The following is a 26,569-nucleotide window of genomic DNA, read 5'->3' as shown; positions in this document are numbered from 1 at the left end:
TCTGAATTCAGTGTGCAGGTTAGGGTATTTAGCTTTGTTGTTAGTAATGCATTTTCCAGCTGTAAAGGGAAATGAGTTTTTCACTTTATTTCACACTCATATTAGGAGTGTAAATATTCAGCAGATCAATATATTGTGTTTAGTTTTACATGTGATACAGCTTTCTTTAATATTACTGTTTTACTGACACTTCTGTTATATACACTGTAGGCGATTTCTGCAAAGGAGTATGATACTAGTACAAAAACATTCAAAAATGAAGAAAAGTCATCTCCACCAAGTCAGGTGTTAGATAATGAAATACAATCCAATCAAAATGAAGATACCACAGATTCCAAACCAGTCAATCACACAGAAGATGACTTCTATCTGAATGACAGCACAACAAATGTTTATAAAGGAGCCAATGAAATGGAGGATGACATTGAAGTTTTACACACATCCAATGGTTAGCATCTATGATGATATATAAGAGGTTGTAATGTTTTATTAGGGAAGAACAAAACTTATGGATTCATTGAAAGTTTTTGATAGATAAATTCACAAGGTCCTGAAAGTGTAATTCACAAAATCAAAGTACTCATAACACTATGATGAATTGTTATGTTTCCTGTCAGCTTGTCCCTATGTATGCAATACCCAACTAAATTTGCATAGTGTACGGTTATTTATAAATTTCTTTTATAAAACTTAATTTATTTTTCTGGGTTTTTTTTCCAAACTTTTTAGATATAATCCATTTATTCAGAAAAATGTGCTCGTTTGAGGATTTGAACCCAGGGCAGTACGCTTGCTAAGTGAACGCGCTATAACCCGGGGCAGTACGCTTGCTAAGGGAACACGCTATAACCCGGGGCAGTACGCTTGCTAAGTGAACGCGCTATAACCCGGGGCAGTACGCTTGCTAAGTGAACGCGCTATCCATTATGCCACTGCAGCTCTTATCCATTCCTGAATAAATATAAATATACAAGCTAAAGTTTACCACTAACAAATATAACAATTATATAGTAAATTTGTTCAGATATATGATTAACACAAAAATGATGAGTTTGATATCATCCATTTTTTGTGGACATGCTCCAGTAGAATAACAAACTAATCAATATCGCAATACCCTCATCACTTGACATTGAAAGTACATTCAGAGTAATTGCCCTTTGCTCCATTGAAACATAAATATTCATCTATATTTTGAAAAAATATGGATATCAGCATAATAATGACAATGGTGTTATGATTTGCCAATTTAATAGTCTGGGTTTGACCCATAATGCTCTTGCCTCAAGCTTGTGCACCATTGGTCAAACCATGACTATTATAAAATTGTACATGTAAATCATAACACTATTATGTAAATATATTTGATTTTTAGCTCACTGGGATAACTGTTCAGAGAGCTATTGTCATGACTCTGGGTCGGCATCACACTTTAAGGAAAAAAACTTTAACCTGGGCTATATCTTTTGAACCAAGGGGGATAGGGATTGGTATTTCATATACAGATGCCTCATGAAGAGACCTTGTGATGTTGTAATACACATTCCATTTCCCCCCCCAAATTACTTGCTCATTTGATTGATTGGGGTTTAACACCATTTTCAGACATTTTATGGCAGATAACCAAATGAAATATGTTCGGTATTGAAGAGTTTCCTTGATGGCTTCCAGTGTCACTATTTTAAATATAGTCAGTTAATTAAAATTTTATTAGTAACATAAATTGTTAAGCATTTTAAGATCAGTATCTTGTTAAAGTGAGAAATATTAATGAAATACTTACAAGTTCTCTTTTTGGAAGTCAAGATGAGCATTGTCTTTCATTACAGAAACAACATCTAAGACCCCCCAGTTGGACGCTTCTGACAGCTCTAAGGGAGCAGAGTGGGCCCGAGATGAGGAGGAGAAACTGGCACTTTATGGTAACATGTTCTACATATGCATACCATGTCACTGTTAAAGGAAAAGGAAACCTAAATATACAGGATATATTGGGTAATTTTTGGTGCACTGGATTTGTTGGTTTTTTGAGTTGAAAAAAAAATCACCGAAAATAAAAGCACCAAAATTTCTCTGCTTATAAATTGTTATTTGAAATCTTGTCAAAAATTAAAGTGCTAAAATTTCAAACTACTTTTTCAAGAAAAACTTGTCAAATATTCATCCACCAAAATTACCCAATATATATAGTATTAGTTGTGCAGACTTCAGAGTACTATTTCCAAAGTTTATTCTGCCTTGTTTTCTAAACTGCAAACAGTTGTATTATTATTTATTCACGATTTTTATAGATTTCATCTGTGACATTGTAACATTTTATGTTTATTCCTGCTTTCATCCTCAGCAAGATCTTTATCATGTAATTGAGTAGACTTAGCTAGTAATGAAGTCTTAACTTTTGTTCTTTGGGTGATGAAAGCAATGTCTCCCAGACTTAAATTATGTTCTTTGGATGAGTTTTGCAACAGATGTAGTTTTCTGTTGGACATACATCATATTTTACTTTAAAAGGGGAGGAGTGTGAGCCATTTATTGTAATGTTACCTGGTGATGACCTCCAGAATCTGCTTGTGACCTTTAACCAGCGTTACCTGATTGAGAAAGATATTGACGGGAAGGTCAAGGAAATGCTGGATCTCAAATGTCTACTGTCATTCAAGGCATGCAAGTTATTTTTCTTCTTTGGCATGGATGTCATATTTCACAGCCATATTTTAAATCTGTATAATTTCTTGATTGTTTGTGTACTCGCAGATAGAAACAGAGGAGGTGGTCCATAGAAATCTAGCTGATACCAATGTACCTGTGTTTAGAGCTAGGTTTGATTATGTGAGGAAAGACAGACGTAAAAGAGTCTACATAATGGAGAACACTGCAGCAGCCATTGTAAGTAAATGTTATTTTAGAAATGAAGCTATCATTTAATATTCTATTCTATATACTGGCTATCCGCTAGATTTTTAGGTCACCCGAGTAAACTCAGGTGACCTATTGCAATTGGTTTTCGTCGTGCGACGTGTGTCGTGCATTAACAATTGAACATTTTTAACTTCTTCTTAATAACTACCAGTCTGATTCTTTTCAAATTTGGTATGAAGCATCATTGGAACAAGGGGGACATAAATTGTAAAGATGTAGGTACAGTTTCTAAAGTCATTTGGCCCAAAATATCGATGATTTCACTTGGAGCTCAAACCCTGGTATTCAAATAAGGAATAGATTAGCAAACCCAAAATCCGCTCAGTTTGATCAGCAAAATGATTTGTGTCATATGACAAGAGCTAGAAATTGGCATAAAATTGCAAAAATACCATTTTCAATGAAAATATCCACAAATTCAGGTGGTTTTCCTTTCAGAAAAAATACAGTGCATGCGTCGAGCAAATTCATATTCATATTCAAGTATGTTTTTATGCCCCCGAGATCAAAGATCGGGGGGGGGGGGACATATTGTTTTTGTCCTGTCTGTCATTCTATCATTTTGCAATTCTGTCATTCTGTCTGAAACTTTAACCTTGCTAATAACTTTTGAACAGTAAGAGATAGAGCTTTGATATTTCACATGAGTATTCCTTGTGACCAAGACCTTTCCGTGGGTACCAACATTTTTGACCCCGTGATCTTGACCTTGGAGTTTGACCTACTTTTTGAAAACTTTAACCTTGCTAATAACTTTTGAACAGTAAGTGATAGAGCTTTGATATTTCACTTGAGTATTCCTTGTGACAAGACCTTTCCGTGGGTACCAACATTTTTGACCCCTTGACCTTGGAGTTTGACCTACTTTTTGATAACTTTAACCTTACTAATAACTTTTGAACAGTAAGTGATAGAGCTTTGATATTTCACATGAGTATTCCTTGTAACAAGACCTTTCCATGGGTACCAACATTTTTGACCCCGTGACCTTGACGTTTGACCTACTTTTTGAAAACTTTAACCTTGCTAATAACTTTTGAACAGTAAGAGATAGGGCTTTGATATTTCACATGAGTATTCCTTGTTACAAGATCTTTCCGTTGGTATTGAACCTTTTGACCTTGACATTTGACCTACTTTAAATTTTTTTTTTTACATTGGTCATAACTTCTAAATGGTAAATATTAGAGCTTTCATATTGTATATGAGCATTTCTTTTGACAAGATCTTTCTACTGGTACCAAGATATTTGCCCTTGTGACCTTGGCCATCTTCGGAATTGGCCATTATCGGGGGCATTTGTGTTTCACAAACACATCTTGTTCATCTTAAAATAATACACAATATATATCATTTTCATTTTGCTCGACAAATGTGCACATCTTTTTCTGAGCAATAATCTGTATGATATTTGACAGTTTTCAGGCTAATTTTGAAAAAAAAGCGGGAAATGTCTTATTCATGATGTCATAATGCTATCCAGTTAGGACTATCATTCTGATTTTGTTGACATAGTATACCTGCCATATATTTTACTTTCTTAAAACGCTGATTAAGGTTAATTCCAGACACAATTTATAGAGAGAAAATTTTTGGGCCTTTTTATGTATACAATCGTACCTTGTTCTTTCAGGACTCCAGCACCCCTGGGGCCCTAGGGGTGGGGCAAAAACTGCCCAAAATTGACAAATTTTCAAAAATCTTCTTTTCAAGAACCACACACATGTAAGAAAAATTAAATGCATAGTGATGTAGAACAGGAATGCCTCTACCAATATTGTGAATTTCATGACCCCCGGGGTAGGGGTTCTGATCCCAGGGCGGGGCCAAACTTGTTATATAGTGTTTGTGTGTAAAACACTTAAATTACATCTTCTCTAATGCTATTGATACTAAATTGAAAGTAAATAGATATTTAGGAAGAACAGGTAGTCCTTTACCAAAATTGTAAAGATTATTCCAGGGGTAGGGATTTTGGTATCGGGGTGGGGCCAAAATGGTCAGTTATTAAATGTGTGATCCATAAACATTTTAAACTTCTTCTTGATAACTATCACTCCAATTCTTTTCAAATTTGGTATGAAACATATTTGGAACAGGGGGAACATAAATTGTAAATTTCAGGATTCCTGCACCCCTGGGGTCTTAGGGGCAGGGCAAAAACTGTCCCAAAATGACCAATTTTACAAAAATCTTCATCTTAAGAACCACATGCATGTCAGAAAAACTAAATGCATAATGATGTAGAGGAGGAAGGCCTCTACCAAAATTGTAAATTTCATGATCCCCGTGGTAGGGGTTCTGACCCCAGGGTGGGGCCAAAGTTGTTATTTAGTGTTTATGTGTAAAAATAACATTATGCTTTGAGGTCACATGGTCAAAGGTCAAGGGTCAAACTGAACTTAGGAATAGACTGTCCGTTCAATATCTTGAGAACCCTTTGCTTGACAGACATCAAACTTGGTACACTGGTACATCTTCAAAAGAAGATGACCCCTCTTGATTTTGAGGTCACATGGTCGAAGGTCAAGGGTCAAACTGGACATTGGAATATACTGTCCGTTCAATATCTTGAAAACCCTTTGCTTGACAGACATCAAACTTGGTACACTGGTACATCTTCAGGAGAAGATGACCCCTATTGATTTTGAGGTCACATGATCAAGGGTCAAACTGGACATAGGAATATACTGTCCGTTCAATATCTTGAGAACTTTTTGCTTGACAGACATCAAACTTGGTACACTGGTACATCTTCAGGAGAAGATGACCCATATTGATTTTGAGGTCAAAAGTCAATAGTTGAACTGGACATAGTAATATATTGTCTCCTATATTTTAAGAATTATTTGCTTGATTGACACTAAACTTGGTACAGCATAAGGAGTAGATGACCCCTATTGATTTTTAGGTCACATGGTCAATTTATTCTTGACATAAGAAGATATTGTCTGCTCAATATTTTGAATTGATGATACTACTATCAATTAAATGATGTTGTGTGTATAACCCTTTTCAATTTTGCACCCGGGGGGGGGGGGGGGGGGGGGGGGGGGGGGCGCATATGTGTTTTACAAACATCTCTTGTCTTTAGTGCTTTTGATACTAAATTGAAACTAAATGGATAAAGCAGGTAGTCTTTTACCAAAATTGTAAATTTGATTTTCCCCAGAGTAAGGGTTTTGACCCCAGGTTGGGGCCAAACTTTGTATATATAGTATTTATGTGTAAGATTGCTGATACTGTATAAAATCTAAATACATACTTAGGAATAGCAGAAAAAAATGTACAAAAAATGGTGAATTTCACAACCCAGGGTTATGAATTTAGGATGAGTCCAAATTAGTCATATATTTTGATGTTTTAATGTTAATACACCTATTATTTAAAGTCTTTCATCAATGTATGCACTGTTTTATACTGTTGCTGAACATTACAATTTAGTTTAGATATTCAGAACAGGAATTTTTTTCCAGATTTCATAGCCCATGGAAGTAGTGGTACTTTTTCACTAGTATTCAGGTGACTGATAAGGCCTGTGGGCCTCTTGTTACTTATATAATGTGTTCAATGATCAGAAAAATTTGTGAAATGGTGTCTGATTACACCAATGTTCTATTATTTCAAAAATAAAATGTGTATAATATTTTGAACTTTTGGCTATATTGAAAAGGGATTTGTCCATCTGCTTGTCTGTTTGTCCATCATTACTCTCATTGTGACTAAATATCTTGAATAGTTTTCATAAAACCTTTCAAATTGTTTACTAAGGTAGTTGAATTATTAAAGCTATATATGCCATATTAATTGGATATTATTGAAGAAATGAAAGCTTGTGTTTATTATTAAACTATATACATACGATATATGCAGAATTTTTAGCAAGGATTTAATTTTGGCATTTTTAGCGAGAGATGAAATTGTTAAAATTGAATATCGCTAACAATTTATTTCATATCGGAGGTAATGGTCATCACCTTTCCTGGAATTATAAAATCACTAAAATTATGTCTTGCTAATTATATATACCTATTTTTATGGAGAAATTGCTAAATTTGTGTCTCGCAAAAAATTCCACTTACAATGTATAAGGTATATAAGTTATACTTTTTATGCAAATTGTGCAATTTAACTAAATTAGATTAAAAAGTGATCAAGCTGATTTCCTTCTTATTTATTGATTCTCCGACCCATTTCAAAATATTCATGATCATGTGACATTGCAAGCTGAATCTAAGAAGTAAACAATTACATGAAAATGTGGGAGGTCAGCGGGATAATATAGCAATAAAAGACAGTCAAACAGCAAACAGGGTAGAGAAAACCATTTTGAATAGTGAGGTTAAACCAGATGCGATGGGGAAAAGTCAGCTTACGCATACATACACATGTAAGTGTACGATTTCACCAGAGCTTGATGGTGTGACTGTTATTTATAGATTGGAACCTAACAGGACCGTACGTAGTGGGGAGGGGGAGTCAACTTGCTTGTGCATAAGTACATAATATGTTTATCAGGATTGACATTGTTTCATAAACATTAAGAGAATTAGAAAGAAAATGGTTTGTAAAACAGTTTTTAGTGTTCTTTAAATGAATGATATTAAGGAGTTTATTCATTTATACATAGTTACATGACAACATAATTCTCCTCAGCAACGCTCAACAAAGGAAGTCATATATTGTTGTTCATCTTAAAATGGACATAATTTATGAAGTGGCACTAAGCTTTAGAGATAAAAATGACATTCAAGCCTGTGAGCATCAATAGTATGTTGCCAGATTTATATCGTTGGATTAAGATATTTGCTGCCAGATTGATATCTTTGTTGCTAGATATATGTCATTGGATTAAGGTATGAAACTAAATGTTATTATCTAGATCAGAATGTGTCCCCTGTTGAATTTGAACTTTAAAATTCAGATCAAATACAAAGATAAATTTTCTGAGAGGTTAAAGGTGAAAGCGACAAATTTTTCATATCCATTAGGCCTACTGGTACATAGCATTGCAGTCCTTTTTTAAAGGATGACAACTTGTGTTTAACATAAAAATTTAATTAATTTAATTATTTTAATACAACTTGTACACTGTAAATGAAATTGTCTTCTCTCATGTTTCTAATGATATTTTTCTCATATACTTTCGCACATCCTCCAGAAACGTCACTTCTTCATAAATATGCAGTAGAACATCACTATTTTCCCTTGCATTGAATGAACCAGCCCTCCATTAATACCAACGTTTAATTTTTCAAAACTGTCATATTAATTTCCATAGTTTTTCATACTGACAAATTTTGGTCTGGTTTCCAACATAAAATAAAATACTGTTTATAAGTCACATATACCAATAGATTTTGGGGTCATGAGGTCAAAGATCAAGACTGTAGCAGATCTACTTCACTTTGAGGTTTTATTTGAGGGTTGTTGGATCAGTTCAAAATGGAATTGAGAAAAGAACATAACCACTCCTTTCTGTCATTACAAACATAAACTAGCAGGAACATAAACTTAACAATATGAACTCCGATAAGCCACATAGAAGAAGTGTTCACAAACTATTTTACATCCTCCACCCCTCAGTTTCACTATAACGTTAAGGACAACAATTGGATCCTCCTGTCCCTGCAAAATGCACATCTGCAAATGGCATTGAAGCATTGTACAAAGTTTCAAATCTATCCAATAAGCCATATAGAAGGAGAAGAGTTCACAAGCTATTTTACATCCTCCACCCCTCTTAGATCCATTATAGCTTTTAGGAAAATAATTGGAAATTGGATCCTCCTGTCCCGACAATATGCACATTTACAAATGGCAATGAAGCATTGTACAAAGTTTCAAATATATCCAATAAGCCATATAGGAGAAGTGTTCACAAGATATTTTACATCCTCCACCCCTCTTAGATTCACTATAACTTGTAGGAAAATAATTGGATCCTCCTGTCCAGACAGTATGCACATCTACAAATGGCAATGAAGCATTGTACAAAGTTTCAAGTCTATCTGATAAGCCATATAGGAGGAGAAGCATTCACAAAATTTTATGACTGACAGGCGGACGGATGGAAAGTACAAAAACAATATATCCCCCCCCTGAAAGAGGGGAGACATAATTCTGTGTCATTCATGCTACATGTAGTACATATGTGCTTTTTATTTGTAGGAGTTGGAGGATTTATTGAGACCTATCATCAAAGCCAAAGAGGAGAGGGATAAAAAGAAAAACATGCTGCAGGTATGTGTAGTTATAGTCCATTATCCAGGTATGTGTAGTTATAGTCCATTATCCAGGTACATGTAGTTATAGTCCATTATCCAGGTATGTATAGTTATAGTCCATTATCCAGGTACGTGTAGTTATAGTCCATTATCCAGGTGTGTGTAGTTATAGTCCATTATCCAGGTATGTGTAGTTATAGTCCATTATCCAGGTACGTGTAGTTATAGTCCATTATCCAGGTATGTGTAGTTATAGTCCATTATCCAGGTGTGTGTAGTTATAGTCCATTATCCAGGTATATGTATATATAGTTCATTATCCAGGTATGTGTAGTTATAGTCCATTATCCAGGTACATGTAGTTATAGTCCATTATCCAGGTGTGTGTAGTTATAGTCCATTATCCAGGTGTGTGTAGTTATAGTCCATTATCCAGGTATGTGTAGTTATAGTCCATTATCCAGGTACATGTAGTTATAGTCCATTATCCAGGTGTGTGTAGTTATAGTCCATTATCCAGGTATGTGTAGTTATAGTCCATTATCCAGGTACGTGTAGTTATAGTCCATTATCCAGGTGTGTGTAGTTATAGTCCATTATCCAGGTATATGTATATATAGTTCATTATCCAGGTATGTGTAGTTATAGTCCATTATCCAGGTACATGTAGTTATAGTCCATTATCCAGGTATGTGTAGTTATAGTCCATTATCCAGGTACGTGTAGTTATAGTCCATTATCTAGGTATGTGTAGTTATAGTCCATTATCCAGGTGTGTGTAGTTATAGTCCATTATCCAGGTATATGTATATATAGTTCATTATCCAGGTATGTGTAGTTATAGTCCATTATCCAGGTATATGTATATATAGTTCATTATCCAGGTATGTGTAGTTATAGTCCATTATCCAGGTATATGTATATATAGTTCATTATCCAGGTATGTGTAGTTATTGTCCATTATCCAGGTATATGTATATATAGTTCATTATCCAGGTATGTGTAGTTATAGTCCATTATCCAGGTATGTGTAGTTATAGTCCATTATCCAGGTATATGTATATATAGTTCATTATCCAGGTATGTGTAGTTATAGTCCATTATCCAGGTATGTGTAGTTATAGTCCATTATCCAGGTACATGTAGTTATAGTCCATTATCCAGGTACATGTAGTTATAGTCCATTATCCAGGTATGTGTAGTTATAGTCCATTATCCAGGTATGTGTAGTTATAGTCCATTATCCAGGTGTGTGTAGTTATAGTCCATTATCCAGGTACATGTAGTTATAGTCCATTATCCAGGTATGTGTAGTTATAGTCCATTATCCAGGTACGTGTAGTTATAGTCCATAATCCAGGTACGTGTAGTTATAGTCCATTATCCAGGTACGTGTAGTTATAGTCCATTATCCAGGTACATGTAGATATAGTCCATTATCCAGGTACATGTAATTATTGTCCATAATCCAGGTACCTGTAGATATAGTCCATTATCCAGGTACGTGTAGATATAGTCCATTATCCATGTACGTGTAGATATAGTCCATTATCCAGGTACGTATAGTTATAGTCCATTATCCAGGTCTGTCAAATATGCGATAATAGAATGGCTGTGAAGGATATAGTAGGAAAAATGGCAGGAATTAGAAATTTCTAGATCAAAATATTGAATGTAAGATTGAAAGTGCTATTCATTATTTATTCTTTTTTTTTGTCCAGTGTTTGAAATGTTCAAAGGAGGTTTCCAAACAGGAAGCAGATATTTTGGAACATGTTTTTGACAAGAAAGATTTTACTGCAGAACCAGGTATAAATCTTAATTCAGATAACATCTATCTTAATAAATTTTGATTTTCACTATGATGCCCAATCAGAGTTGAAATGTGAAAGACAAAATCTGGATGTTGATTAAAGAAAAAATGTCTCCAGCAATGTCTCCACATTCAATAGAATAGATCTATTGTCTTCATCCAAATGTTCAGCATTGGAAGATGTGCATATAGCTCCTAACCTATGACCTTCTGCCAAAGGGTTCAAGGTCACTTGAACCTTAGGATTAACAAGCAGACATTCAAACACTCTCCTTTATTTCAGATATACGATACCAGTGTCCTCATTGTGGGAGTCAGATGATAATAGAAATGACCAATGAGGACAAAGATCAGGTCCCTAACCCCCAGGGGTCTTACTCCTCCAACAATGGAGATTACATGAGGCAAGAGAGGTAACTTTGTTTTCTTATGCCATTATATTAGGACAGTGTTTATTCATGTACACCATACATAACAAGGAGGATTCTTATAAAAACATATTATGGTATTAGTGCCCATCCATCTGTATGTTATCTTGTGTCTGGCTCAGAACATAAATACTATGTGGCATAGATTTGTCAAACTTTGTCAGCTGATGCATCTTGGATAGAAGGTGTGTCACTCTTTAAAGTTAGGTCATTGTGACTTTTGATTAAGATGACAAGATGATATAGCCAAATATGGCAAAACCCTGTCCAGTTCAAAACTTATATGGTCTAGAATCATCAAACCTTGTCAGTTATTGCATCTCAAGTAAAAGGTGTGTCGCACTCTACATTAAGGTCACTGTGACCTCTAATTAAGATGATATGGCCATATATGCCATGACTGTTTTGGGGTACGTTTAGATTTGAGTTCTAGAATCAACAAGACTTTTTCAATTGGTTCATCTGTAGAGAAATATGAATTGCAGCTTGAACTCGGGTAATTTAAAATTGCCAAATATTAAAAAGCTTCTTAAGGGAGGTAATCCCTACAAACGTAAGAGAGTAATTCAGTAATCTTATTAAAAAAGATTACATTTAGAAATGTACAGTTTTTCATAAAATATAGTTTTATAACTATAAAAAATGTAAATAGATATTTTTCTCTGACAATAACAATGTAAATATGCAGTATTGTACTACAAAAATGCACTGACTTAACAAACTCATCATCCAACAGTGTAACTCTATTTGGACACAATTTTTTATTGATTGAAATCGACATTATTTTGTTATAGAAATGAAGATCTTTTATAAATAAGTGGATTAAAAATATTTTTATACAGGATATGCTTTGTATTTACGTAAAATCCTACCCCCAAAGTCGTGTTTGTCAACACGCTTCTTATAGCCAGGAAACCATGTGCAAACACCAAAATTTTTAAAACATTATGTTTAAAGCATTCAACATTTTGACATATGTTAATGATCAATCAATTTAGGGAGCAAACACAAAGAGTAAACAACTGAAACTTTTTGTTTTAAAGTTGTTTTTTTTCCACCGAAGCTGTCAACTTTGTTGTTGAGTCACATGACATGTAAACATAGTTTAGATGCCTCAAATCCATCTTTGTGACAGTTTTTGAAATTTAGGTTTGTTGCTATATACATATTTTACTATCACATTATTAATTAAATATCTAAATATTTTTTATACCACATTATCTAAGATAAGCCATGGTGTTTCAAGGAGTTGGACACAGAAAGATCATATTGATAAGAGCCAAATTGCATCTGTCCAATTAAAGATTAATTATTAAGGATAATTTAAGAAGGTTGAGGAAATAATGTCTCTCCTTTAGTTTTGGGGCACTTCTTGTTCAACCCAAAATTGTTAAGTAATGCATACCATGTGAAAGAATTCATCAGAATGTATATGTAATAAAATAAAAACATATTTTTTGAATACCATTTTTGTAGTTATTTGAGCAATTCAAGAGGTACATGTATATTTTTTTTCATTTGTAATAGTTATTCAACTATCACATTTTACATCAAATTGATATATCACATGTTCATCTACATACACATCCCCATACAGGTACGGTATATTGGCAAGTCAGTTGTTTTACCAAGGTTGACATGATTTTGTCCCATGCACACTCATCTGTTTATGATGAATAAACAATCCAACAGGCACATCATGTGTCATATGGCAGTGCACTTCATTATATTTTATTCAAACAATGAAAAATGGTTTTGTTGTCATTAATGGAGATATGATAGATGCCAGTATTGTTTGCAAATTAAATGACTCTTATAAGTGTGTCTTGTAAATTTTCCTACCAGTTGGTGACTGCTATCTCTCCCAATAATAACAGCAGAAACACATTTTATTATATTTACATCAGTACCAACTAAAACTGACTATCTTAGATATATAATATGCACATTTACAAACACATCATGTAAAGTGAGAACGCTAAGTAGAACAGCAAAAATGAGTGGTCACATGATTTTTTGATTGGCGGAAAAGTCCAAAGTTCTTTCTTTATGGGCTCATGTTGTAATTCATTGAAAAATATCGAAGAAAATTTACAGTTACTTTCATTTCTGTTTAGATTTTTTGCTTAAATGATACCCTACAACAGAATTGATAAGGAAAAAAATTACAGGATGTAAATACAATGTATATGTAAAGATGTCATATTCTGAATGGTTATGTGTATATATCTTTCATAATTCATTAAACATGAATAAACAAATATTGATTTCTTCACTAGGACAAGAGAAGAAACAGAATTGCCAGGTAAGAGTTATTCCAATAAATTGGATTGTATTTTGTAAATAGGACATGATTGATAAAAATACTGCCAGACTGATAATCTGAAATTTATGAATTTTTATGTAACAGGAAGTTTAACCAGACCAAGGACCTATGCATTTAATGATGTAATGTCACATTCAGACATAGGACAGATAATGGCGGTCCCAGTGATGCCAAGGTCCAGTTCCACGGGGAGAGCACTGAGTGAAAAACAAAGAGAAGTGGAGGGCTCCCACATCATTAATTCTTGGTCAGATGTACAGGCTTCAGAGCAGAGTCTGCGAAAAAGTCGAAATTCTGTGGATAGTGATATCTCAGTGATAACCAATCCGAGTGATGCAAGCATTTCTGTGATATCGGAATCAAGTGTGGAAACAATATCTGAAACATCCAAAGAGCAGAATGCAGATGACAATTGTTTTGCAACTTCAACTCCACAAAAGTTGGACAAGGATGATGTTTACAATTCATCAGTTCCAAAGAGTTTGAATTTGAATGGCATCACAGAGGAAGAGGAAATGACCCCTGTGGGGTCACCACTGTCCAATAGTATTTGCTCTAGTATGGTGTCAAGTGTGTATGAGAATACTCTGTCAATAGATAATGACAATCAAGAAAATTCTCAAGTGAAGGATCTGACTGTTATGAAGGAAACTTCAGATCTAGAAAACAACAATGGAGACAGCAATATTTATTCCCAGGACACTCGATATGAAACTTGTGATCAAAATAGCAGTATTAATTTTAATTCAAAGGCTTTGTTGAATAGGACCAGTGGTCCTGACTCATCTGCAGGAGTGAATGAATCTGGTTACAGTTGGTTGCAAAACCTGGACAATCAACATCACATTGACTTCGGTGTTGTTGATCACAGATTACAGCTGTACTTAGACATGAACATTTTAGAAGAGTCTGACAATGTGCAGTGTTGCATAAAAGTAAGTTATAAAAACTCTATTCATTCCTTGCTATGAATGGATATATACACCCTGGTTCATAAATGTACTTATTTTCTGTAATTCCTCTTACCCTTCTGTTCATCTTATGCAAACTATGTAGCAACCTCAATTCTTGTCACATTCTGTTGAAATAATTGTCCAGTCAGATGTGACTATGTACAAGCTTATATAAACTATATACTAATTTAACAGGAGGCTTTATTAGGTCACCTGAGTTACTCAGGTGACCTATTGCAGTTGTTAGTCTGTGTCCAGTTGTTGGTCTGTGTCCGTCTTCAACAATTGAACAGTTTTATTTTGAACATCCTGATAACTTCCCTTCCAATTCTTTTCAAATTTGGTATGAAGCATCTTTGGGACGAGAAGGGCATAAATTGTAAATTTTAGGACTCTAGCACCCCTAGTGTCTGTAGGGCAGGGCAAAAACTGCCAAAGATTGACCAGTTTCAAAAATGTTCTCTACAACCACATATCTGTAAGAAAAACTAATTGTATAGTCATATATGTAGAGCAGGAAGGCCTCTACCAAAATTGTAAATTTTATGATACCAGGAGTAGAGGTTTTGACTCAAGGGTGGGACATTGGCAGATATTGTTTATGAGTAAAACATTTGAATAAAATCTTTAATGTTATTGATACTATATTGAGACTAAATGTATATTTACAAGAAGTGGGTAGCCCTTTACTGAAATTGTAAATATCACGATCCCAAGAATAGAGGTTTTGGTACCAGGAGGTCAAAATGGTGTTAGTGATACATGTATGTCTCGATTATTTGAAAGACATTTTGCTCACACTGTATAAAATCTAATGCACATTTAAGAAAAGAAGAAAGGGATTTACCAAAATTGTGAATTTCACAACCCAGGGTTCTAATTCGAGGGTGGGTCCAAAATAATCAAATAGTGTTCATATATAACATATAGTATGGAAAGTCTTTCATCAGTATGGGCACTTTCAGGGGAATTTGTGTTTTGTAAAAGAACACATCTTGTTTTATACTGCTGCTGAATTTTAGAATGTAGTCTAGATTTGTAGATCAGGAAAGTTATCATAGATTTTGTAGCCTTTGGGGCTAGTGATACTTTTGATTAATGTTCAGGTGACCAATAAGGCCTATGGGCCTTTAATAGGACCTTTTGTTCAGCAAAATGTATTTCTGATTTTTGGAAGTTTTGGGATTCTGTGTACAGCAATTTAATGTCAGCTAGGAAAAAGCCCAAGAAATTTGCAGTGCCGTAGAAACAGATTTAGACAAGAAACAGTATTTAGATTTTTAAGATTATTTGTACAATGTCAAGTTATAGCTGTACATCAGTTCTGATTATATAAATATTAAAAGACATTAAAAGAAAGTGTATTTTAATCAGTTTGATTTTTAATATTTTAGAATTTACCCACAGTTACTCACCATTGATATGATTTACACATTGCAGTGTTCCACTGTTCAATACATGAAGTCATCAGAATTTGTGGCCTATCTCATTTTGTCTACCAACAGAATCCTGGTGATTGAAATTTCAGATCCAGAAGATGAGTAAGTACACACAGTTTTAATTGACACTATGATTTTTATCAAATTGAATATGATCATATTTTGTCGTTATTCATCCCAAAAAAGCTGAAATAACTAGTTTTGAATAATTGTTTAGAAGGATTGGAGAAATGCATGTACTGCACATTGCATGGGGTAGTTTAGAGCCATCAATTGATTTTAGACATATTATTTACCTTACCCTCTAGGGAGATTACTAATGGTTTGACCTGTATTGAGAATCAGCCAATGACCGAACTGCATTACATTGACATTGGACTGGGTCATCAGAGTGTCAGATTGGAGTTTGACACAGTGTGTTCCAGCTTCAGTTTCATTTTCAGAGATGAGGAGAGATGTAAATCCTTCATTAGTTTGCTCACAGGTAGGAAACACTAGAACTTTTTCTAGCATGTAATTCTGTAAACCAACTTCTTTTTATTATAAGTATGAGCGCTACACCTTTATCATTAATGTTTGTGGTCTACATTATTTATAAACAGATCATCAACACATTAATATGAGAATGCATGGGTACACGAATACATTTATTTGGTTGCCTGATATTGATGGTGGGGTGGTTGTAATTAGAACAATTTTACATGAAATTTGTCTACTAAAGTAAATTATGCGGCTACATTGCCATTGACATTGTAAAATTGCAGAAGGTAATTTGTACATTTTGCAGGTTTGCTTTAGAACATTATTTTCGATGCATGTAAAACATGAATTTTTGTAATCTTGGCGGAAGTTTATCAAAGTAGACTGCGACGTTTTTAATTGTGACATGTTGAACAATATAAAATGCCAGATGACACAGATAGCTCTGGTATGTCAGTGAAATGTTCCTACACACATAATCAGAAGGAGATGTCTGTTTTGGCTAATGTGTTGAATAAGACAGTTTTTGCATTCAGTCAGTTGCATAAATTCAGAGGTACTTTTGCTCTCTAGGTTTTGTTTCCTGGAATAAATTCTCCTTGTGAAAGTCCAAGAGTGTTCAAATATGTGGGGTTTACAGGGATGAAGTAGGTTGTGAGTAAAGTATAATTGATAGTTCTCATGATTTGTTCAAATGTATTGGAGCATCAAAAAAACTTATTTCTACTTTTGATTTGACATAAATTCGATTGTACAATGAAATTCATTCAGGTTAAAAAAAATTGAATAATTGAATATTCTTTGACTAAAGCTATAAAATAATCAACTAAGAAATTCCTTCATTTTCACGTCCCTAATGAAAACGCAATCTGAATTTCTTAAAATTAATGTGATATTATACCGTAGACTTAAAGAAATCTCTGGAACATGAAAGCTGAAATTTTCAAACTCAGAATAAAAGCATTTTTATGTTAATGCTCTTTGATAAACATATTTATAGTAATCCATTAAATTTTAATTGTAAATATTAATTTAGAATTCATGTAGTGTTACCATTGGGACCAAAGTTTAAAATTTTGTATTTTGTTCATCTGTGAAGTTGGGTATATTATAGTATTTCTCCTTTCCAGCTGTCAGTTTGAAGGGGGTGGGGAGGGGGGGGGGGGGAGTGTCTCGTTGACAGGTGCAGACCTTGGGTCTCTTTTGATCTGATGATTCATGCCTGTTAACTCTATGTGATCCTTCTCTTCAGATCAAGTTACTATAGTAATAATAAATATTTATTTGCACATGGTCAACAGAAATCAAATGAAAATAAGAGAGTATACATGTTGTGATAGTTATTGAATTACCCTTATGATCTCTTCCATTATCTACAATTCACTATTAAAGATTACTCTTTAATATATGTAGTAAATATGAACCCAAGCGATGAAAGTGCCTGTGATAGAGATAAATGTATTAAGAATGGTGTTGATTCTGTGTTTGTGTTTTATTTACACACAGGTTCTCACCAAGCACTAGTATGGAGTGCCAAGTTAACCATTCAAGATTTTTTAAAGTAATAATGATATCTTCAATTCTGAATTATTTTGTGTGTTAATTAATTTTTCTGCTAAATTGGTATGCTCAACAATTGAACTCTTCAAATAAAATAAGGATACCAACTATAGAATTGATGCAATTAAAGAGAGTAATCATTTACATAATGTGCACACCAAATCAATTATTGCTCTCCCTTCAATTAGATTAATGATATCATTAAGTCAATTGATGTGCAAAATAATTCTTTAAGAGAGAGCAATAATTGATTAGAGATGTCTTCAATTCAACATATCCACAATTAAATTAATGATCTCTTTCATTGAATTGTTGCTTGCTTTACAAGAATTGATGCACAAATTAAATGCATGAAAAAATCATTGTAACTAACTGAAGATAACTTTATTGGATTTATAAAGACATCATCAAATTATTCATACTGACCTCTGAATTAATTTTTGAGAGCAATAATTGCACCACATTGATGCATGCATCAGTTTGATCGATGAAAGAATTGATTTGATGCATGCATCAATTGAATTGATGTGCAGGTAATTGATTTCATGTGTGCATCAACTGAATTGATGCGCACTTCAAATCAATTATTGCTTTCATCAATTCAATTTAGTATAATATGTTTTTGTATTCTACCCCATAAACATTTACATGACCATGCAGAAAAAACGGAAGTTCTTAAGGCTTGAAAAATGTAAAGACAAGTATAAAATTCAGATAAAACTGGCTTTTCAGCAGTAACTTGATTGTGTGCTATTGATGAGAGCAATAATATGATTCAAACTAGAGCAAAGCTCGTTGCAAAGCAACAAGAGGTCTTCCGTCGGAGCTGTGTGACATAAAAACCTTGAACTTGACCATATGTCCTTGGGTGAGGTCCTAATGCAGTCTCAGTTAACATGAAAATCTGTTGTATGTATGAAATCTAAATGTTTCTTCATTACTTGATATGGCCAGGACAGGGTTTGTATTTTCTAAAAAGTGAACTTGACAATATGACCGTAGGTCAAGGCCAGGACATATTCTTTGATCATATGGAAACTTTTTATCAGTATTAATTAACCTTTTCCATGCAATCACATCAACCACGTGGTCTTGTAAGCACATGCGTATTTCGTGCATTACGATGTGTTACTATAAGTTTTTATATATACATGTATGAGGTATCTTCGAAAGTTGCTTTTGAATTGTAAAATAATGTAAAATATTATGCTGTGACTGGGAAGGTATGATCTGTCATTTGTCAAGATCAATAACCAAAACTCTTTACATTATCTGTAATGGATGGTAATTTCAAATACAAAATTTTCAGACATACTCTGTTACCTGATATATCATTATTTACTATAAGAACAGGTCCTGAATAGTCTGCAGATACATCGATGCGGTAAATTCACAGCAGCTCCAGTCTCCCAACAGTGTTTGAATATACTTTTTTTCTATAACGTGGGAAATTATTCCGCGATACCAGACTAAGTTCACAAAATCGAGTTGTGTTGATTGACAGGTGCTCATATGCATGTAGCACCGTGCATGCATGGATTTCGTGTTTCATAGTTTGTGATAATTAAGACAAGAGAAATTGTGATTGATATTGTAAATAAAACATAGAAAATTAAATGACATTTGATACAGGAACCGTACATGAGCATGTGTGTGTGGGATCTAACTTTCGCCTTCTTTCCCTCTTGATATGTTATAAGTAACATCACCCCGGGAAAAATTATTTGAAATACATGTACTTATCCAGTGATTTTACAAAAGACGAATACAAGTTAAGTTTCTAGAAAGAAAATAATCAACTGTGACAGGAAGATAAGTACTGTAACGATATAAGTAGTTTGGCTACGCTGGCGATTCTGACTTCTCGTATGTAATTATGAAATAGTTTGAGAATTTAATATATATCATTGAAATGAAGCTATAAAGGTGTACTATATATTTTTATCGTTAGGTGTTTAATAAATTTATACTGCTCAAGTACATGCGTGTATGATCTCATTCCATGAATCAGTCTTTTGAGGCGCACGTGTATTTGGAATTAAATTCTTTCAGCATTTAACTTTTCAGTCCCAATAATGAAGAAAAAATTACTATTTTTTATGAAATTTATGGCTCAGGACATACAATAAAGGTTTATAGCTGTTACCAATATTTTATCATACAACAAAATTATGATAGCATAATATTCAGACTGAAGAGAATAATTCATCGAGTTTGAATTATTTATACATACAAATCAAATAAATTGCTCTCAAATCTTGAATATTTTATTAAACTTTAATCTTTAATCTGCGTAAATACATGTAGGTATATTATGTACACAGTGTGCACAGAAGTCGCGTATGAATTTCACGCCAGGGACACGTGCCAAAGTTACATAATTTGGACCAGGAGTTCTGAATCAATGTTTAATTAAAGTCATTGTTTTTAAACAATAAAACAACAAATCATTTGAAATGAGACTGGTCGGCCATGGGTTTCTGAATATTCTACACACATGTTTAGATTTGGTTTAATCATGATTATAAACTGATTTCAAAACATGTTCAGAAATAATTCGTTATGTTTGTAAAATGTATCCATTTTCTTTTTCAAAACGAAGAATTTGAGTAAAGCTAAATAAGCTTGTGTGTTCAGTTAAAGTAGTGTGAAATCACAAATCGCTAGTCCACCAGCGATGAATCTCCGATATTAAACACACATTCAATTAAACATGATTGAGAAACAAATTGTATATTAAATTGCAGATTTTAAAATTGATGCCTAACTCAATGCTCTAGAGTTTTGAATTTAAAACAAATCGAACGTAAGACCAGGGATGTATAAACAAGTATATACATCCCCGGAAAGACTGAATTATTCGAAAAATCCAATATGATCAAAAACATAACATTCTGTGTTATATTTAGGACAACAATGTTTACTTTGTGTACATGCCCTGGTTCACACGCGATGGTTCCTCGAGGCGGTTACGTAATTGTAAACAAAAACAAACCCCGCGGTGTATGTAAGATGCTAGTAGTTAATGACTGAGTTATTCTATGCTTGAAGGTTTGTTTCTTCAATTAAATATATCGTTGTTTTAATAACAAATGAAGAAGAGATAACCTTTCCCTCTTTTTTTCATTGGAACGATGGTTTATATTAAAGCTACTAAATAATGGGGAAAAAAAGTTGTCGATAGATGATTTTTAAAGGAACCATAGATCACTTAAACCTTATTTTAAAAGAATATTAGCATTTCATGAAGTCAGATTTATCAATTAAAGCAAGTTTATTTAAGTTATATGCATATTTTTCCCCCTTCACCTACCTAATGATACGGTTACCCGTTTGCAGGTCAAGCTTTTTACTCATATATAAATCAATACTCGAGCAAAATATTGTTTATGAGATCAGTAAGATATATGTTAACGAACAACTTTTCCAGCGAAAGCCATATCGAAATATTTACAATTTTTGAGTTATAAAGCAAAACCTTTGAAGATCCCCAGATCCCTAATTTAAGGGGCCAACCCCTTTTTAGGGATATCAAAAGAAAGCTCTTAACATTTTGCACAACTTTTGTTCTACACGTCTTAACAAAAGTTTTAGTTTAAAAGATACAAAGGAAAATATGTTTAATTTTTTGCTCCTTTTATAGGTGTACTAATTTTTTTACCCTGTCAACCACCATTTTGAACGCTGTAATCAAAAAACAAAAAACGATGTGCACAACTACAATGCTCCTACTTTTCAATGCATTTTCTGCTCAATCTTATACAGTCTCGGAGCCTTTGTCTGGAAACCAAAGCCCCTAAAATTTCATTCAAAGGGGAATAACTCATGAACAGAAGGGAATTTCTGAAATGTAGTACATGATTTTAAAATTGTTCTGTAAAGTTTATAAACCCTAAAAATTTGAGCAAAATCCATGCAGAAATGAGCGAGATATGAAGCTTCAAAGTTAGCGTCTAGGAAAAAGAAGAAGAATAATAAGAATAATTTTAACCAGTACAATCTGTAAAAGGTCTTCCGTTGTTACGGAAGACCTTAATAATTAATTATATCTTCAATTATATGAGTTTATTCTGATATTGCACACCATACTCAAGCACTCCTGATAGTTAAATCATTACTGTATCTAATATATAAATATAATTATTGATATATATTACAGAGATTATCCGGGATACAACTTTCAATGAAGAAAGTCAGCTGCAGGGCATCAGCAAGTTTAATGCCACGACACTCAGTAACCTACAGGACACAGTCTGGTGGAAGTTCAAACAAACCCTCACTGAGGATGAGGAAGACCAATTTGATCTCGTCAAGTACCTGTCAGGAAAATTGATATTAGGTCTGTGTGCTTCTTGCCTCATACATGAAGGATATTTATTTTAGCATCTTCTTGAAGATAACATACTTACCATTATCCTGCCTCTGATAGAAATCTTGAAATTTCATTGGCTGAAATCAACACTACATACAATGATGTTATGCCTCTTACTAACCTAATACTGCCAATATGCCCCTTCCACTTGGTTTACTGACCACTTGTGTACTATGACGTCATGAGAATATGTATACCTTGTCACTAGAAATTAGTCTGTACAATCGCTACAATGGTAGCTTCAATGTCCGTGTAAATCATATTCAAAAATCCATAATAATTATCAATCGTACCCATCCTAAGCATAACCTAGTATATTCTATTATAATTTATGTAATTGTATGCAAAATTTACTACATGAAAAAGCCAAAACCGTTTCCCTCTCGAGCTGGATTACACGGTAAGCATCAAAAGATTGCACGGACGCCTCGATCGCCAGATAAGATAGATAAGGTATACACAAAGACTAGTAACTAAATGTCCATCAATTTCTAGCATTCAATCTGAAGCTAATTTCTCCCAATTGACAAGGGTTCACAGACCAGGTAAATTTGAAGGCGGTGCTTATTTTCTCGGTCTTTAAAGACCCCATCTATTTCCATATTACCCCTTTTAGTGTCTATACTAATTATATGTAGTTTTGAATGTTCATACATACATGCTCTATGAGCAACGAGCAAAGTTAGTTGTGTCTAACTGAAAAATGTGAAGGATGAAATGACCTACATTTATTCAAGGAAATGTAAATGCATGTGTTTATAAATTAAATCTCAGGTTTACTTTAAAGATAAATGGATAACTTTGTATATATGTATATTTTAGAAAGCAAAGATGACACCCAGTCTGTTGGTCTGGCTGTGACAAAGACGTATATTTCCCTAGTGGCAGAAAATCATCAGTGGCCATTACCAAGGTTACAATCCCCATTACCAGAGGAAATTGGAGGACAACAATTTGTTCTTTTGGATAGACAGAAAATAAACAATATTGCTACAGTGGTGAGTTGTTTAGAAATACAAAGTTTATACTTTATGCGTTTTTTGTCAGTCAAAGAGGATTTCCCTAATGGAGGATAATTATTAACAACCACAGGAGTTAATTTTTGTGGTTTGTTTAGCACAATTTCCAGCATCATGCCTCTGGTACATAAAGTAATAACTTTTTTCAGGAGGTTTGTCAATCAACAGGTGCTAAAGTCAAGATAGATTTCTTTAATGAAGAATCTCAAGAAGAGGCTCAGTGGTTTGTTGCCATGGGAAGCAGTATGAGTACCAGGTTATTGTTAGACTCGGTGCGTGAAACCTGGAAAGCTGCATTTTTGGTTGAAATGGAAATAACACCTACAGAATTTTAGGGGTGTCAGGAGACTAAAACTTACCAGACAAGTCGTTTATTTTGTTCTAGTCAAGTTTTATCTATTTTTTTTGTTTGCCATCAAGGTTTCATGATTTTAAAGAGTACAGTTAAGCAGTATTTTAAAGTGTTTTATTACAAGATTTTGTAGAACCAGGTCAGAACTGTTACTGTAAATGGGATATGTATTTCTGTGTGAAGTGTTCCTAAGAGGAAATTTTATGCTTCAGATTCCTGTATTAAACTAGATGGCACTGTATTAGCAACAGTTACCATAGAAACATATACATGTACTTGTTGGGGCTTAATAAGCGTAAATCTGTACACCGCTATAACCAGAATTGCATTTACAGGTGTCTGTATGAATTTGTTTTAGCATCATTCCATTTAAAACAAAAACCAAAATTAGTGGGTTTCTTTGTATATTTTATTCAGTTTTTCTTTAGTTTTCAACACAGACAATCATTTTACCTTGTATTTTATCAAGTACACTTTTTACTTAATCTTTTGTTTTGAATATTTTTACACACTTCTGTTTATATGTATGAAGTTAATGAATGGATACTAGCAACTTTGGTTTAGAATGTAAGAAAGAGCAGTCTTTCCACTTACAATTAGTATTGGGGTTTTATTTCCATGAACTTTAGAACGATTTTGAGCAAGTTAAGAAAATTTTGAACTCTGATTGAAACATACATGTATTAGATTAGTATATTTAGTTTTTAGTATTAGGTGTTCTTACAAGATTGTTCATTGGTGTTACTTGAAATTTCACAGGAAAACATGAACATTGTTACTTATAAATACTTCACAGCAACTTTGGTTGTTTTTTTAGTGAAAAATTGTGTTCAAAGCATTATGTCTGTGATATTGAGAACTTGTTTAATGCCTTCCCTGAATTTTGTTGCTATGTTTCAATGCAAGTTTATACTATCCATTACTCTACAATTGCTAGTTGTTGTCAAGTTATAAATTGGTGTGCCTGAATTCTGATGTATGGCGCCATGTGATCATATATACAATGTACATGTAAATCATACAAGTTTTAATAAATACATTAGAACTAAATCATGTCTCATCAACTAAGGTCTGGTGTTACAACATATGCAGTGTACCAGTTTAAGTAGAGTTTATGGAGTGCCAAATTAACATAAACTCAAATTATTGAAGATGTCTTTAATTATTTGAAGATATCATCAATATAGTAATTGTGCGCAATAATTGAATTGATATGAGCATCAAATCAATTATTGCTCCAATCAATTCAATTGATGCACGCATCAATTCAATTATTGCTCTCATCAATTGAAATAATTTTGATTTAATTGAAGATATCTTTAATTTATTTACAATGCCTTTGTATAAGGAATTAATGCACGCATCAATTCTTCAAAAGAGAACAATTCAATTGAAGAGATCATCAATTGTGTACATGTTGAATTGAGGATATATCCAAGTAGATAGTTACTCCCTCTGGTATCATTAAATCAAAGAGCAATAATTCTATGAAGAGCAATAATCAATTAATGCACGCAATAATTCAATTATTGCTCTCTTCAGTTGAATTGTACTATGCATCAATTCAAATGTTGATGACACCATCATTTCATTTGAAGAGAGCAAAAATTCAATTATATCGCTCATCAATTCAGCAGAATAATTAATGCCATCAACAATTCAATTAATGTGCGCAATAATTCAGAATTTAAGATATCATTAATTATTTGAAAAGAAATTGTGCACATCAAATGAATTGATGATATCTTCAAATTATTAAAAATATCTTCAATTATTTGAATTTGTTAATTTGGCGCTGCATACAAATTAATCAATAGCACACTTTCCAGTTACTGCTGGGAACATGGTTTACTCTTGATATTGTTCATTGCAATTAATTGCATGCAATTCTTGGAACTAATGATGTCTTCAAACAATTAATGATATCTTTGCATTTATGTTAATTTGGCCCTGACAATAGTTACTGTCATATCTTCATCAGGTAAACAGAGTAATCCATAGTTAAAATCGGAATGTAAAGAGCAGCCTAACGGCTGGTATGAAACATGTCTGATAGCATTCATGAATATGAATGTTATAACAACCATAGAATCTGCAAAATACTGACTTTAAATGAGGCCGTTGAAACTCCTAAAACATGAGCTTATTTGTCTGTAACCAGCTTTGGTTTGAAAATTTATATGCAGAACATACTGTGGGACATCAAATTAAATGAGATACACAAACACTATATGCAGCTGATAATGGAATATTGCTAGCCTATATAAATATGGAAAGTCAACATTGGAGAAGCTGATCGAGGTCATCAAGTTCATCATAAAATAAAGCAGAATCGGTAGTTTGCCATTAATATCATCTTATGTTCAGTAAGATATCCAAAATAGGAAGATGTGGAAAACTTTGTAGTGTTTGTGAGTTCACTAGGATATATCGAATCAACAAATGTTGATAGAAAAAATATTGTTGATGTTAATATAAGTGCTGAGTTGAAAATCACAAGGGATATCTTCTCATGTAAAAGCTTTTGAATAAATTCTGCCTTCCAAGAATACAAAAATACATGTAGGTCAGCTAATAAAGGAGCACAATTTGTACCAATGGGAATTCCAACAGACTGTTGAAAAACCTGATCTTTGGAGATAAAGATATTGTCAATGATGAACTCCAGCATCTTTTTAAAT

The 26,569-nt window shown here is 33.4% G+C and overlaps 1 protein-coding gene across 3 annotated transcripts in view; it reads left to right on the top strand.

Moving 5' to 3' along the window:
- Window positions 1-24,938, top strand: part of LOC125648405 (serine/threonine-protein kinase 11-interacting protein-like) — a 51,088-nt gene extending 26,150 nt beyond the window's left edge. For all 3 annotated transcript variants that reach the window (XM_048875503.2, XM_048875504.2, XM_048875506.2), the window contains 14 exons: window positions 211-448; window positions 1,830-1,922; window positions 2,512-2,660; window positions 2,755-2,886; window positions 9,091-9,162; window positions 10,868-10,955; window positions 11,243-11,372; window positions 13,667-13,692; window positions 13,798-14,648; window positions 16,107-16,207; window positions 16,414-16,589; window positions 22,305-22,484; window positions 23,340-23,515; window positions 23,686-24,938. In XM_048875503.2, the coding sequence (XP_048731460.2) occupies window positions 211-448; window positions 1,830-1,922; window positions 2,512-2,660; window positions 2,755-2,886; window positions 9,091-9,162; window positions 10,868-10,955; window positions 11,243-11,372; window positions 13,667-13,692; window positions 13,798-14,648; window positions 16,107-16,207; window positions 16,414-16,589; window positions 22,305-22,484; window positions 23,340-23,515; window positions 23,686-23,871 (2,598 nt within the window). In that variant the 3' untranslated portion in view covers window positions 23,872-24,938. The remainder of the gene's footprint in view (window positions 1-210; window positions 449-1,829; window positions 1,923-2,511; window positions 2,661-2,754; window positions 2,887-9,090; window positions 9,163-10,867; window positions 10,956-11,242; window positions 11,373-13,666; window positions 13,693-13,797; window positions 14,649-16,106; window positions 16,208-16,413; window positions 16,590-22,304; window positions 22,485-23,339; window positions 23,516-23,685) is intronic.
- The last annotated feature ends 1,631 nt before the right edge of the window (window positions 24,939-26,569 follow it).

The sequence above is a fragment of the Ostrea edulis genome, chromosome 6 (assembly GCF_947568905.1).
Source record: "Ostrea edulis chromosome 6, xbOstEdul1.1, whole genome shotgun sequence".
In the NCBI taxonomy this organism is placed as follows: domain Eukaryota; kingdom Metazoa; phylum Mollusca; class Bivalvia; order Ostreida; family Ostreidae; genus Ostrea; species Ostrea edulis.
This window is presented reverse-complemented; position numbering and strand designations above follow the sequence as displayed.